The 17,012-nt window shown below is 40.2% G+C and overlaps 1 protein-coding gene across 1 annotated transcript in view; it reads left to right on the forward strand.

The window, feature by feature from the left end:
* lrrc69 (leucine rich repeat containing 69) overlaps nucleotides 1-13,679 on the forward strand; it is a 34,926-nt gene extending 21,247 nt beyond the window's left edge. The window contains 4 exon segments of the mRNA XM_060903941.1: nucleotides 3,326-3,352; nucleotides 3,354-3,435; nucleotides 4,019-4,191; nucleotides 13,512-13,679. Coding sequence (XP_060759924.1) covers nucleotides 3,326-3,352; nucleotides 3,354-3,435; nucleotides 4,019-4,191; nucleotides 13,512-13,679 — 450 coding nt within the window.
* The last annotated feature ends 3,333 nt before the right edge of the window (nucleotides 13,680-17,012 follow it).

Raw genomic sequence — 17,012 nt, forward strand, 5'->3', positions numbered from 1 at the left:
GTGGCAAAATGTAGTTTTTTTCCTGCCATGGAAGTGCACTTGTATACCGAGGAGGAAGCAATTTGCATTACAGCCGTGAATGAGGATTCAAAATGGCGGCTCGGCTCGGTTTTCTCTTTCGGGTGCTCTTGTTTTCTGTTAGAATTTAGTAAAGAAAAAAATTAATACATTATTTACCAGCTTAAGGTCGGTCCGTATGGTGAAATACTGTAACCTCGGCCTTGAATACTGACCTCGGCTCAGAGGCCTCGGTCAGTACTTTCAAGACCTCGGTCACGGTATTTCACGATACGGACCTCCTAGCTGGTACATATATGTCACTCGTGAGGAAATCAATGAATTGTTGTTTTGATAAATTTGGGTACGTTTTAATTGTGATTGTGTCTATATAATAAAAAGAAAATCACACATTGGCTTGAAGATATGAAGTTTATCTTCTCATGTTGAAAAACTCGCATCTTTTATATGAAATACCTCACGGATCTAAGTGACATATTTCCTGATATTTTACTCCAATGATGTAACTCGGAGCGGCATGGTGGTGTAGTGATTAGCGCTGTCACCTCACAGCAAGTCCTGGGTTCGAGCCCAGCAGCCGGCGAGGGCCTTTCCGTGTGGAGTTTGCATGTTCTCCCCGTGTCCGCGTGGGTTTCCTCCGGGTGCTCCGGTTTCCCCCACAGTCCAAAGACATGCAGGTTAGGTTAACTGGTGACTCTAAATTGACCGTAGGTGTGAATGTGAGTGTGAATGGTTGTCTGTGTCTATGTGTCAGCCCTGTGATGACCTGGTGACTTGTCCAGGGTGTACCCCGCCTTTCGCCCGTAGTCAGCTGGGATAGGCTCCAGCTTGCCTGCGACCCTGTAGAACAGGATAAGCGGCTACAGATAATGGATGGACGGATGATGTCACTCCCAGTGTTTTCCCACTGACTAGACACGCATTGTCAAAATGGCGAACCAGTTCAAAATTAATCTTATTATATATAGGAATCACCCTGTCTGTCCATGTGTCTTGTAAGCGCAACTCCTCCAAAACAGTTTGATGGATTTTGATGAAACTTTACACAGTTGCTGTATACCATCTGCAGATGTACATGAAGGAAAATAATCCTGGTCCGATGTTTCAAAGGGGAGATAATTCAACTTATTCCCTTACATCTGGCAATGTATGATGCCAAGCAGGGGGTATTCCATAGTGAGTTTACTCACAGTTCTAGGTTTTTTTTGTGTGTGTGGATGTGTCTATATAATATAAAGAACATTACATGGTGGTGCAAAGATATGAAGTTTATCTTCTCATTTTGAAAAATATGTTCGCTACACTCACTCATATATATATTCACCACTCGAAGATAAACTTCATATCTTCATGCAACCATGTAATATCCTCTATAACTGCAACTACAAACGAATAAAATTATGACATAAAAAAATAAATTCTTGGAAAATTGCTAGGTGCTGGTGCAGTGGTTAGCACTGTCGCCTCACAGCAAGCAGGTTCTGGGTTTGAGTCCAGTGGCTGACTGCGGCCTTTCTGTGTGGAGTTTGCATGTTTTCCACGTACCTGCGTGGGTTTCCTCCGGGTGCTCTGGTTTCCTCCTACAGTCCAAAGACATGCAGATTCGGTCAACTGGCTACTCTAAATTGCCTGTAGGTGTGAATATAAATGTGAATAGGTGTCCATCTTTGTGCTAGCCCTGCAATAGATTGGTGACCTACCTCTCACCCGAAGTCAGCTGAGATTGGCTCCAGCTTCCCCTGTGACCCTGATGGATAAACAGGATGGATGGATGTACAGATGGACAATTGCTGTGGTATAAGAGGAATAAAACACTTCAGAACTTGAATTGATTTGATTGATGTGAAGTTTATTTATTGGTCACAGTAACTCCATCTACTCGGGGATTTGTGTCAGAACAATTGTCAGGAAAATCTGTATGTCTATATACTGTATCAAGAATAATTCGATAGCTAAATGTACATATTTTCTCCAAATTCAAGAACTAAATAAGATAAAAAAATCTGTCGTGTATGAATGATAAAAATTATGAATGTGGTGGCATGTAGGGGATAATATCGTGATTTTTTTTTTTAAATTAGTGTTAGGTTTTTTTTTTCATCTCGAGATCAGTCCCCCCGTGTCACCCAGATGTCTGGGGGTGAGTCGTGAAAGAAAGACAGGAACCCCACAAAGTAGTTCGCATTTTTATTCACAAGTCCCCCCTGAGATGAGAATATACAGGGGTTTTATACGTGTGTATGTGAGTGAAACCTTGGATCAATCATGACAATTTTAAACAAAGACTATGTTTAGTCTAACAAAGAAGTGTCTTCTCCACTGGACCAAGGTCAGGTTACACAGGAATAGTTTAAAATCACTGTTATAGTATATGTAATAGTCTAAAATAATAAAGGATCTTAAAAAGCTCTAAAATATTAAAATCATAAAGTCTTAACACCTTGTGCAGCAATAAGGCTAATATAAATCTATAAAACTAACATGAATCACTTAATGCTGCTTTAAAATTAACATTAAATCTAACATTCAATCATTTCAATTTCAAATTCAACACTGAAGAGACTGGTTAAATCTAACAATTCTAAATCACATGTAGCTATAAAACTAACTTAAATCATGGCTTTAAATCTAACTTTTAGTCCCAAATACACGTTGGATATGCAGCTGTGGGTGTGTGTGGGTGTGTCTGTGCTATGTGTGTGCGTCGTAGGATGTCAGACTATGGTGTGATGGTATGATGACGTAGGTCAGTAAACCTTGGACTGAGCAAAACACATCTTAATTCCATCAATATGTGTGTGAGTGAAAATATATCCTGTATACATTTCATATTAGCAGATGTTCTAACAGACATCAACATTTACGCACAACCTTAGGTCAGAGATAGAATGTTCCAAAAGATATCAGTATTACGTCTCGAGCAACGTGTCTAGCTTAGACAGAAGGTCACACAGTAACTTGGTCAAGTTGCACAGAATTCAATGCCTTCTAGCTGAAATAGTAAAATAGAACAGGACAGAACAATCTCATCTCATCTCATTATCTCTAGCCGCTTTATCCTTCTACAGGGTCGCAGGCAAGCTGGAGCCTATCCCAGCTGACTACGGGCGAAAGGCGGGGTACACCCTGGACAAGTCGCCAGGTCATCACAGGGCGGACAGAACAATATTAAAAATAAATCCTTACAATTTTGTCACAAAATAAATTACTGCCTTCTTGGTCAAGAATAAATACTTACAATTATTTATCCTTACAAAGGAATAAAACCTTACAATTAGTCTACAAAGAGCTTGTTTATATCCCACAGTTCCACATTCTTGAGCTGGAAGAATTATTACTTTGAGAGAAACGACCTCATTCGGTTTGAGCTGTTCACATCCACTCAAGAGGAGGAAGTTCTCTCATTAAAGGTGAGGGGCTATAGTTCTTAGTGTGGGGTTCAAGGACCCCAGGGTCAAAGCATAGCCCTGTTTTTTTTTTTTTTTAATGTGACAAAAAGATCTAAGGTTCCAGTAATATTATTGTACACACAGAAAGATGTTTTCTGACTGTGCAACATTCTAAATAGTGAAATCTTCTGCTGTAACTCACACCAGACATTTCAAAATGGATGCCTGAAATCATTCATACTGTAAAATAGTCAAGGCAGCAGCAGCTGAATGTAAAATTTCTTTTGCTGTTCACAGGCAGAATGTCACAGGCAAATTCACATTTATCCAAACGTGACAGGCAGAGGCCAAAACCAGAATTTGCTGTGACTTGGAGAGGTGTGAAAATAAAAGCTTGGAGACTATGAAACTAGGACACAGCTCAGAGATGCTGTATAACATCAGCCAAACAAAGAAGTATATACACTGGTTAATGAGATCTAATGAAACTAATGAGAAGAGACAGGTGGTAATAATCACGATTCACACTGAAGCAGGAGAGAGGAAAAAATAGGAATTGAACAGGTGGGTACTTTGACAACTGATAACATTGTTTTCTGCTCAAGAACAAGCTGCCAGATTCATCCTGAAAGAACATTTAAATAAGTCGTCTACGGTATCCATGGCTTCACTGCTCCTTCCAGATATACAGACGATGCTTTCCCAGTTTGGAAGGTGTGCTGTTTGCTTTGAGCCGTTTCTGACCACCTGGCTGGAGTGTATGCAGTTCATCAACCTGCGAAAGGTGCACGTACACTCCAGATTCGCAAATGAGGGGAAAAAAATGAGTTGAATAACCCGAATAGAAAGATGAACTATTCATTATATAATATGCGAAAGAAATCTATTTGTCCATGTGCATATACGATTAAAAATGGCCAGTTTATTAGGATCTCCTGTGCACGTATCATTCACACAAGTGGCCTCAAGGGGCAGCACTTAATGCTTAAAATCATATACATATATATCAGTCCGCCAGATTTTCAAACCACATGCTCAGATAATGGATTTTGAATTATGCCTCATGCATTAAACTACCAAGCCTCCACATGCAGGAAATACACACCAAAGTGAAAATGGACCAAGGGAAGTGACGGTAAATCTGATATGAAATCATGTGCACGCAACCTAAAATGGTCCATTTTCCAAGCACTGACTACAGATGATACACAGAACCATCAGGAGACAATCTCGACTGTAGATTATTGATGAATTTCCCAGATTTGTTGAGCAACAGACCACAAAATGCTGCTCGGAAGGTCAAGAAAACACGTGGTGAACTATTAGCACCACTAAGCGAATGTTGCGTGAAAACTGCGCTTGCACGATCGATGCATTTTCACTACGAAACAAAATATCATTTGCTGATTTTTATGGCAGAAGGAAGAACAATACTTGTCTCAGTTGTGGATGGTGTTAAAAGTGGTACAGTGGTGCTTGAAAGTTTGTGAACCCTTTAGAATTTTCTATATTTCTGCATAAATATGACCTAAAACATCATCAGATTTTCACACAAGTCCTAAAAGTAGATAAAGAGAACCCAGTTGAACAAATGAGACAAAAATATTATACTTGGTCATTTATTAATTGAGGAAAATGATCCAATATTACATATCTCTGAGTGGCAAAAGTATGTGAACCTTTGCTTTCAGTATCTGGTGTGACCCCCTTGTGCAGCAATAACTGCAACTAAACGTTTGCGGTAACTGTTGATCAGTCCTGCACACCGGCTTGGAGGAATTTTAGCCCATTCCTCCGTACAGAACAGCTTCAACTCTGGGATGTTGGTGGGTTTCCTCACATGAACTGCTCGCTTCAGGTCCTTCCACAACATTTCCATTGGATTAAGGTCAGGACTTTGACTTGGCCATTCCAAAACATTAACTTTATTCTTCTTTAACCATTCTTTGGTAGAACGACTTGTGTGCTTAGGGTCGTTGTCTTGCTGCATGACCCACCTTCTCTTGAGATTCAGTTCATGGACAGATGTCCTGACATTTTCCTTTAGAATTTGCTGGTATAATTCAGAATTCATTGTTCCATCAATGACGGCAAGCCGTCCTGGCCCAGATGCAGCAAAACAGGCTCAAACCATGATACTACCACCACCATGTTTCACAGATGGGATAAGGTTCTTATGCTGGAATGCAGTGTTTTCCTTTCTCCAAACATAACGCTTCTCATTTAAACCAAAAAGTTCTATTTTGGTCTCATCCATCCACAAAACATTTTTCCAGTAGCCTTCTGGCTTGTCCACGTGATCTTTAGCAAACTGCAGATGAGCAGCAACGTTCTTTTTGGAGAGCAGTGGCTTTCTCCTTGCAACCCTGCCATACACACCATTGTTGTTCAGTGTTCTCCTGATGGTGGACTCATGAACATTAACATTAGCCAATGTGAGAGAGGCCTTCAGTTGCTTAGAAGTTACCCTGGGGTCCTTTGTGACCTCGCCGACTATTACACGCCTTGCTCTTGGAGTGATCTCTGTTGGTCGACCACTCCTGGGGAGGGTAACAATGGTCTTGAATTTCCTCCATTTGTACACAATCTGTCTGACTGTGGATTGGTGGAGTCCAAACTCTTTACAGATGGTTTTGTAACCTTTTCCAGCCTGATGAGCATCACCAATGCTTTTTCTGAGGTCCTCAAAAATCTCCTTTGTTCGTGCCATGATACACTTCCACAAGCATGTGTTGTGAAGATCAGACTTTGATAGATCCCTGTTCTTTAAATAAAACAGGGTGCCCACTCACACCTGATTGTCATCCCATTGATTTGAAAACACCTGACTCTAATTTCACCTTCAAATTACCTGCTAATCTTAGAGGTTTACATAAACTTTTGCCACTCACAGATATGTAATATTGGATCATTTTCCTCAGTAAATAAATGACAGAGTATAATATTTTTGTCTCATTTGTTTAACTGGGTTCTCTTTATCTGCTTTTAGGACTTGTGTGAAAATCTGATGATGTTTTAGGTCATATTTATGCAGAAATATAGAAAATTCTAAAGGGTTCACAAACTTTCAAGCACCACTGTCAGGATAGTCCTAACTTTTCATTCTCAGTATTGATTATATCGAATAGTTTCTGTAGTTTCTCGCGTTACATATTCACTGTACAATGAGAAGAGATCAGGAGAAAGCACGCTGCCTTGGCGAATGTCTCTTTTGATATTTTGGAATTCACTTATAAGCCCATTGCTTTAATATTGACTTATGATGTCATAATTTTAAATGCGATGACAATTTCATAAAACACTACCCAGCTTTTTTCAGTAGTATGAGCACGCAAAGTTTAATTGATGAAGCTTATCTAGTTTCTGAGAAAACGTGTCTAAATTGAGTCCACTTGTACAAAGTCCAATCACGAAAATCAAGGGCCAAAACTCTGAAAATAATAATTAATTGTAAATGATTTTCAAACTCAACTTGGATCATGAATAGTAATATGAGCACACAAAGTTTCATTGATGTAGCTTACATAGTTTCTGAGAAAACTTGTCCAGATTGAAACGGATGGACAGATGGACGGACGGACTCCATACCTATACCCCCCTGCGCACTTCATGGCAGGGGATAAAAAGCACATCTGGCATGACAAAAATCCAGTGGTGCGACACATATATAGGGCTTCAGTTAATGTTTCCATCATACATCAGAATGAGGAAAAATGTAATTTCAGTGACTTTGACCATGGTGTAGTTGTTGGTGCCAGATGGGCTGGTTTGAATATTTTAGAAACTGCTGAGCTCGTGGGAATTTCAGACACATCACAGACTCTAGAGTTGGTAAAGAAAACAAAAAACATCCAGGGAGTTCTGTGGGCAGAAATGCTTTGTGAGAGAAGTCAGAGCAGAATGACCACACTGGTGTGAGCTGACAGGAAGGCTAAAGTACAGTGGTATGCAAAAGTTTGGGCACCCCTGGTCAAAACTGCTGTGACTGTGAACAGTTAAGGCATAAAGTTAAAGATGACTCATTCCCTTTATATTTAAAGCAAAAACATTTTTTAAATTTTCATCTTTTACATTTTCAAAATGACAAGCAAGGAAAAGGGACCGAAGCAAAAGTTTGGGCACCCTGCATGGTTAGTACCTAGTAACACCACCTTTGACAAGTATCACAGCTTGTAAACACTTTTTACATCTAGCTAATAATCTTTCAGTTCTTACCTGTGGGATTTTAACACATTCGTCCTTGCAAAAGGCTTCCAGTTCGACAAGTTTCTTGGGCTGTCTTGCATGCACTGCTCTTTTCAAGTCAAGTCAAGTCAAGTTTATTTGTATAGCGCTTTTAACAATAAACATTGTTGCAAAGCAGCTTTACAGAATTTGAACGACTTAAAACATGAGCTAATTTTATGCCTAATCTATCCCCAATGAGCAAGCCTGTGGCGATGGTGGCAAGGAAAAACTCCCTCAGACGACATGAGGAAGAAACCTCGAGAGAAACCAGACTCAAAAGGGAACCCATCCTCATTTGGGCAACAACAGACAGCATGACTATTAATAGTTTTAACATGGAGTCAGTTTCGTTGATGTTATAACTCTTCATTGATGGAAACTTGAGTGCAAAACTGTTCATGACCACTGCAGTCCTAAAGTTAGCAAGTCAACTGTAGTCCTCAGCCATAAAAGCATTACTGTAAGAGTCGAGAGCGTCCTCCAGGTGTAACTTTCAACTGTCCTCATGGGGCCGTCCTCCACAGGAGCGATGCGATGAGACTCCAACCAGACACAGGGCACCAGGATGGATCAGGCAGGTCCGAGGAGCAGAAGAGGTCAGCATCTCGATCCCAGGACCGACATGTAACTCAGAGGGACAGATTTGGGGGGAGGGGGAGAGAAAACACAGGTTGTTAGGTATGCCCTAAAAATGACACAAGTATTAAGTCTGTGTGGTAGGCTCGTAAGAGACGAGAGTCCTGACATCAGGCATAATACACAACAATGGCATGTTAATATGGTTAAAAATTATCATGACCTGCTCTGGCTGGATGCTTGATTGGGTGATGGGAGCACACTCCTCAGCAATGATGGGATGCAGATGGGACCCTTAGGGCTGGCCAAGACAATTCAGTTACATTTCACCGGGTCTGGGACATGCAACAGAATTCCCTGCAGGCTACGAGAGCCAGTCGAGGTCTCCACCCTCTCCACCAAAAGATTTCCTGTTGACTCCATGTAACTCAGAGGGACAGATTTGGGGGAGGGGGGGAGAAAGTGAAGGAGAGAAAACACAGGTGGTTAGGTATGCCCAATGTTACCTGAATAAGTAGGAACAGTATACATATTGCACTGAGTACAAGCAGGGACTCCGGCAACTAACTATGACAGCATAACTAAAAGGGGAGAGCCAGAAGGTAACACAGGCATGAGGGAGCCCCAGGACATAAAGCAGCCAGCCACTACACCGTCAACAAACTCGAGTGAGCAAGCGAGTGGGGACTGACAGCATCCATACATCCCAGTTTACCAAAACACTCTGTCTGAGGACCCTCCAGATCTACACCTTTACCTCATAAACACCATTAACAAAAGGCTTGATTAAACAGATATGTTTTCAGCTTAGACTTAAACTGTGTCTGATTCCCAAACACTACTTGGAAGGCTGTTCCATAACTGTGGGGCTTTGTAAGAAAAGGCTCCGCCCCCTGATGTAACCTTCACTATACGAGGTACCAGCAGATAGCCTGCACCTTTTGATCTAAGTAGGTCATAGAGGAGCAGAAGTTCACTCAGGTACTGTGGTGCGAGACCATTTAGTGCTTTAAAGGTCAATAGTAGTATTTTATAATCAATGCGAAATTTGATTGGGAGCCTATGCAGTGTGGATAAGAGAGGGGTGATGTGGTCATATTTTCTAGTTCTAGTAAGGACTCTTGCTGCTGCATTTTGAACTAACTGGAGCTTGTTTATGCACTTATTGGAACATCCAGACAGTAAGGCATTACAATAATCCAACCTGGAGGTAACGAAAGCATGAACTAGTTTTTCCGCGTCATGTAGTGACATTAAATTTCTTATCTTAGCAATATTTTTGAGATGAAGGAAAGCTATCTGGGTAATGTTATCAATGTGAGTTTCGAATGAAAGACTGGGGTCAATAATCACTCCGAGGTCTTTTACTGCTGCACGTGAAGAAACAGAAAGGCCATCCAGAGTTACTGTGTAATCAGAAAACTTACTTCTAGCTGTATGTGGTCCTACTACAAGTACTTCAGTCTTGTCAGAGTTAAGCAGAAGGAAATTAATAAGCATCCAGTGTCTAATGTCCTTAACACATTCCTCAATTCTATTAAGCTGGTGTCTCTCATCAGGTTTTGCAGAAACGTACAACTGTGTGTCATCAGCACAAGAGTGGAAACTAATACAATGTTTATGAATAATATCACCCAGAGGTAACATGTATAAAGAAAAAAGCAGTGGACCCAAGACAGAACCTTGTGGAACACCAAACTTTACCTCAGTACGTCTAGAAATGTCACCATTTATATCAACATACTGATAACGATCAGTTAAATAAGACCTGAGCCAGGAGAGGGCTGTTCCCTTAACTCCCACAACATTTTCTAGTCTATCCAGAAGAATGGAATGATCAATGGTATCAAATGCTGCACTAAGGTCAAGCAACACATGTAGCGAGACACAGCCCTGATCAGACGCCAACAGTAGGTTGTTTACTACTTTAACCAAAGCTGTCTCTGTGCTATGATGAGGTCTAAATCCTGACTGATACATTTCATGGATGTTATTCCTATGTAAATATGAGCATAACTGTTGTGCCACAGCTTTTTCAAGGATCTTGGAGATAAAGGGGAGGTTTGATATTGGCCGATAATTGGACAGCTGACAGGGATCAAGGTCAGGTTTTTTAATCAGGGGTTTGATAACTGCTAGTTTAAAGGATTTGGGTACATAGCCAATCATGAGAGAAGAATTTATTATTTTTAGAAGTGGTTCAATTACTTCAGATATTATCTGTTTGAATAGACGTGTAGAGATCTAGTACGCAAGTTGAGGCGTTTGATGCCGAGATTAATGAAAGTAATTCAGTTTCTTTAAGGGGAATAAAACATTCTAATTGATGATCTGATACAGTTATATGGTTAACTACAAGGTCATTTACATTGTCTGACCTTAAATTAGTAGTTTGAATTTTTTGTCGGATATTCTCAATTTTGTCATTAAAAAAATTCATGAAATCATTACTATTACATACTGCAGGTGTGCATGTGTCTATAGTGGACTTATTCCTGGTTAATTTTGCTACAGTATTAAATAGGAATCTAGGATTATTTTTGTTATTTTGTTATCTCTTTTGAGATCTATCCACAGATTTTCAATGATGTTTAGGTCAGGGGACTGTGAGGGCCAGGGCAAAACCTTCAGCTTGTGCCTCTTGAGGTATTCTATTGTAGATTTTGAGGTGTTTTTTGGATCATCGTCTTATTGTAGGACCCATCCTCTTTTTAACTTCAACTTTTTTACAGATAATGTGATGTTTGTTTCCAGCGTTTGCTGGTATTTTTCGACTCCATGCTTCCCTCAACCAATGAAATGTGCCCTGTGCCACTGGCTGCAACACAACCCCAAAGGATGATGGATCCACACCCATGCTTCAGAGTTGGAGAGGTGTTTTGTTCTTTTCCTGGAATTTGGCACCCTTTTTTCTCCAAACATACCTTTGCACATTGTGGCCAAAAAGTTCTATTTTGATTTCATCAGTTCACAGGACTTGTTTCCAGAATGCATCAGGCTTATTTAGATGTTCAGTTGCAAACTTCAGACGCTGAATTTTGTGGCTTGGACGCAGGAACGGTTTTCTTCTGATGACTCTTCCATGAAGGTCATATTTGTTCAAGTGTCGCTGCATAGTAGAACAGTGCACCACCACTCCAGGGTCTGCTCAATCTTTCTGAAGGTCTTTTGCAGTCAAACAGGGGTTTTTATTTGCCTTTCTAGCAATCCAATGAGCAGTTCTTTCAGAAAGTTTTCTTCATGTTCCAGACCTCACCTTGATCTCCACTGTTTCTGTTAACTGCCATTTAATAACATTACAATCTGAGGAAACAGCTACCTGAAAACACTTTGCTACATTCTTGTACCGTAGCTTCTCCTGCTTTGTGAGCATCAATTATTTTATTATTCAGAATGTGAGGGAGTTGCTTAGAGGAGCCCATGGCTGTTGATTTTAGGGACAAGTTTGAGGAGTCAGAGAATTTATACAGCTTTGAAATCTGCATCATCTGACCTTTCCTAATGAAGAATTTGAACAAGCCACAGCTCAATAAGCTAATTAAGGTCTGGAACCTTGGTAAAAGTTACCTGAGAACTCAAATGTATTGGGGTGCCCAAACTTTCACATGGTGTTCCTTTTCTTTTTTCACTCTCCAATTGTACAAAACAAAAATAATACTTGCATAAAACGCTGAAAAGAAATGTCTCGTCTTTACCTTTATGCCTTTTGGTGATCAGTTCATCTTCTGCTCACTTAACTATTCACAGTAACAGACATTTTCAATAAGGGTGCCCAAACTTTTGCATGCCATTGTAGCTCAAATCATCACTCTTTACAACCACGGTGAGGAGAAAAGTATCTCAGAATGCACAACACATCGGAACCTGAGATGAATGGGATACAGAGGAAGATAACTATGTGTTGTTTCGAGCTTTAGCACACACATGAATGGGGAATACTTAAATAATATTGGCTGGTGTTGAGTGGTCTACCAGATATATATATACAGGGTGCGATTTGTCAAAAAACCAGAAGGGGGGATGTTTTTTTTTTTAATCATGAAACGTCACAAAATTAAGGTAACAATAGGCTAACAGCTCAATAACATCCGATGATATCAAATGAATAACACTAAATGAAAACGAACACTAAACCAGAGATAGTAAATTCATCTTCCTATCTCTCTGACTAAATACACGAACACTAACACACAACAAAGTTCGCATTGCTTGTCGCGTTGCTGTGATGTTTCTCTCCCTCCGGATTAAATGGACAGTGACTCGAAAATCACTAAAATACATGAATACTAAATGAACAGTTTGCTCTGATGGCGCAGTTCACATTGTGCGCAGCTTTCCGATTTAAACTGTTTTTTTTCTCATCCTTATACTTCCTGTTTCATGGACTGTAACGGATTTGCTTATTTAGTAATTTTAATACAGAATTTACTTTGAAACTATAATCAGACACTCCAACGCCCCCCCTAAAAAAAAAAATCGGCCGTGAAAAAGGCGGCATCCGCCAAAAGGCGCGCTGTTTGCGTCCCTGCATAGAACGCAAAGATATTGTTATTATCTACAATGTATCTATTTGCTGGGGACGTTCGTGAACATCAAAGCTGCCACTTCGGGTCATTTTGAAAGTGAGTGCAATGTAGACCATAGAAAACTGTGTCACAACATGCCTGTCATATCAACTTTTTTTTTGGTTTGTTTGTTTTATTGACGGGGTTGTCCCCGAGGATTTTTTTTCAGCAGAGATAAAAACCAGAGGGGGGGATGATCCCCACCATCCCCCCCAGCAAATCACACCCAGTATATATATTCCATTCAGCTAGCATGATATCGAACGAGCTGAAGACGAGACGGGTGTTCAACGTGTCTTTCTCTTTCAAAATTCTCTCAAAATTTTCCGTATTTTAACGAAGCAAACCTGGCGGCCATGTTTGTTTACAAATTGTCACAGTCGCTTGCTAGCACGGAAGTTTCATGTCTCTGACATGTGATGTCACATTGTCTTGTATTCGATGCTTATTCTCCATTGAATAGAGTGACGTAATACACGTAGGATAAGTGATATGCTAACAAAATTGCATGCTGTCAAACCAAATGAATGAAACCCACTAGAAGGGAATAGAACATGTTTTTATTCAATGAAAAAAGTGGTCCATATGGATAATAATGTATTATATTGGTGTAGCACACTGATTCAATAATAGTGTAAAATATTATATGCAATATATGTTAGCAATATTGCAATGGCAATTGTGCTCCTTGTGTAGAAAGTGAAAAATACTCACTGCAAGCCTTTATTTCTCCTAGGACATTGGGATGAAAAACTCTCAGACTATTCCAGTCCGAGTGCTACTGTGCTCCTATTCCTGCTTCAACAAAAGCAGCCACTCTTACTACAGTGTCACGAAAGTAAAGCCAGAAGAAGTGCCCTCTCACACTTCGGTTTATAATTCTTGTAATACACGTCTCCTCTAAACATATCCTTTAGTGCTTTCAAAAGCAGGTGATGCTTTTGAATATCTCATCTCATCTCATTATCTCAAGCTGCTTTATCCTTCTACAGGGTCGCAGGCAAGCTGGAGCCTATCCCAGCTGACTACGGGCGAAAGGCGGGGTACACCCTGGACAAGTCGCCAGGTCATCACAGGGCTGACACATAGACACAGACAACCATTCACACTCACATTCACACCTACGCTCAATTTAGAGTCACCAGTTAACCTAACCTGCATGTCTTTGGACTGTGGGGGAAACCGGAGCACCCGGAGGAAACCCACGCGGACACGGGGAGAACATGCAAACTCCGCACAGAAAGGCCCTCGCCGGCCACGGGGCTCGAACCCGGACCTTCTTGCTGTGAGGCGACAGCGCTAACCACTACACCACCGTGCCGCCCCGCTTTTGAATATATTATATATATTTGAATTATTTATATAAAGCATGTTTGCATCCGGGCGGCACAATGGTGTAGTGGTTAGCGCTGTCACCTCACAGCAAGAAGGTCCTGGGTTCGAGCCCAGCGGCCGACGAGGGCCTTTCTGTGCGGAGTTTGCATGTTCTCCCCGTGTCCGCATGGGTTTCCTCCGGGTGCTCTGGTTTCCCCCACAGTCCAAAGACATGCAGGTTAGGTTAACTGGTGACTCTAAATTGACCGTAGGTGTGAATGTGAGTGTGAATGGTTGTCTGTGTCTATGTGTCAGCCCTGTGATGACCTGGCGACTTGTCCAGGGTGTACCCCGCCTTTCACCCGTAGTCAGCTGGGATAGGCTCCAGCTTGCCTGCGACCCTGTAGAACAGGATAAAGCGGCTAGAGATAATGGATGGATGGATGTTTGCATCCTTTCTATAATGAGCCACCAGGTGGCAGTGTATGATCACTCAGAGGTCCTGTATGTTTCAGTGAAAGAACTTTCAGTATCTGAAAGTTCATACCAGTCATACTGCATCTGATGTCAGTGCTTCTGCTCAGATTTATTAAAGCACATAACGAGCAACGTTGACAGAAAATCCATGTAAAGATCGACACTCTTGGAACATCAGACATGGGTATGCATGGATCTTTCTCATTTTTTTCTTCACCTGTCAAAATCCCAGACCCCATCTGCAGGTCCAGACTTTTATTATTCATTTTCATTACTATGTACATACAGTAACTCCTTACTATTAGTCTTGCTGTAGCTACAAAATAATTTGTAGTCGTAATAAATAAATAATATGCTTTCAGACTTGACTCTCTGTTAAGCATATTAAAGGGTTAAAATGTATATCATGTATATGTTAGATACTAATTTTGTGACCGATAAAATACATTCTTCAAACTTATTCCTAAATTACACTAAATTAGTCTGAAGTGTGTGTGTGTGTGGTGCCCTGCCATCATCCATAGTCTATTTCTACTCCACACCCAGTGTTCTTGGAAGTCAGTCCAAATCTACAGACCCTGACCAAGACACAATGGTTACTAAAGATGTATGAGTAATAATATTTAGAGTGGCGACTACAATTCAAATCAAATCGAAGTCCTTACCACGCCATGTGGCACATACCACCATGTGGACACGCTAACCACCAGGCCAACTCGCGGTACGGCAGCGACAATTATTGACACCTTAACGATCTTTTGGCCGTTGCAAAAGTAGAAGAGACTTTCAATACGTAACCTGTGCATGAATAATTACTCAAACTTCCACTGGAATAAAATTAGTTGATTCCCGATTACTTAGTGTATTGAATCACGTGACACCGTTCCGCAATTATCGACATCCAGACGATTATTTATCAAAAAAATTATCGGTATGTGATATTAAGTTAACAAAACAGTTTTTATTTAAAATTTGTTTTACATAGACTTATATTCAGTACAAAATATATTTTATATAAATATATCGATGTCGGTGTTTACGTAAATGAGGAAGTAATTCTAATGTTTGTGAACAAATGAAGTGATAATGTTTAACCTGCGTCAGAAAATCTTTTTGTTCCACTTTCTACCCGCTTTCTAAGTATTTTCGTAGATCACATTTTGTTAATCATTCGTTGCTGTTTGTATTAATTTCCAGTTTTGTCGTTTACCAATAAATATCAACAGACAACTGACGTTGTAACCACATGGAAATCCAGGTCAAATCCATGTCATTCCTCGAACCAAAATATAAAATGGCTACTGATATTGTAATATGTGGTCGATATTTACAACAAACTGCAAAAAAAAAATTTCTAAATGGAATAGAAAAATCTGAATATTTCAAGCGTGTAATTGTTTATATGCTAGAAATTTAATTCTGGTCTAATTCTATTTATTGCAATCGGATTCCAAATACTCTATAAACATTCCATTCTGTTATGAATCAGAAAAAAAATTATTATAAATCACAGCACTTTTATTTTTTTTTTTAAAGTACTTCCTCTACTTCAACAATGTCACACAAAGATCGATCCATAACAGTTGTAAATGTCCCTTAATTCCACAGGGTGTCGATAATGGTGGACGCCGGTGAAAGTGATCACTATTATCGACACCTCACGTGACTCTCAAACGCGCGTTTCGATACAAAATGGCGGCTGTCAAATGAAAGAGTAAGAAACAAAGTAGGTTTCGATGAGGAGATCATGAAATATCGGTGAATTTGATCAGTAAAAACATGTCCATGATCTTTCCATCATGCTTACCTGCGATGATAACATCCGGGTTTTCCGAAAAATTGCTGATCGTGCTGAAAAAAAATCCATCTCCGGTAACGAGCTGCGTCATCCGATGACAAGATCGAAGGGCGAGGGGGCGGGTCTTCCGGTTGATTAATTAACCAATAATAACTGTTGTAACTGAAAGTCACCTTTGTAAAATTGGTTTTATCGGGAAATCTGAAAAGGTGTCGATAGTTATGGACTGTCGATAATTGTAGCTGCCGCTCTAATATAAACATGCAGGTGATTATAGAAAATCGTGCATGCTGATTGGTCGAGAAATTCAGACTATTTCTCAATAATCACCTCGAGCGACTTGGCAAAATGGCAGCGGATCGCTTCGCCACCGTAAGTGAGGAAGAATTACAAATGATGAAAGAAAATGCTGTTCGTAAAAGCACTAAAGGTGGAATTGTGATTTGTTTTATCGATTTCAAAACAAAGTATTTTATGTGACTCGGCGTAGATGAGTGACACAAGTCTGAGCGTATTACATTTGCATGCTGATTTTGAAGTTTGAAATAAAATATTTTTAAAAATATTATTACAATTTTTAAAAAAATAATCTCATCTCATCTCATTATCTGTAGCCGCTTTATCCTTCTACAGGGTCGCAGGCAAGCT

Source organism: Neoarius graeffei, chromosome 22 (assembly GCF_027579695.1).
Source record: "Neoarius graeffei isolate fNeoGra1 chromosome 22, fNeoGra1.pri, whole genome shotgun sequence".
NCBI lineage: Eukaryota > Metazoa > Chordata > Actinopteri > Siluriformes > Ariidae > Neoarius > Neoarius graeffei.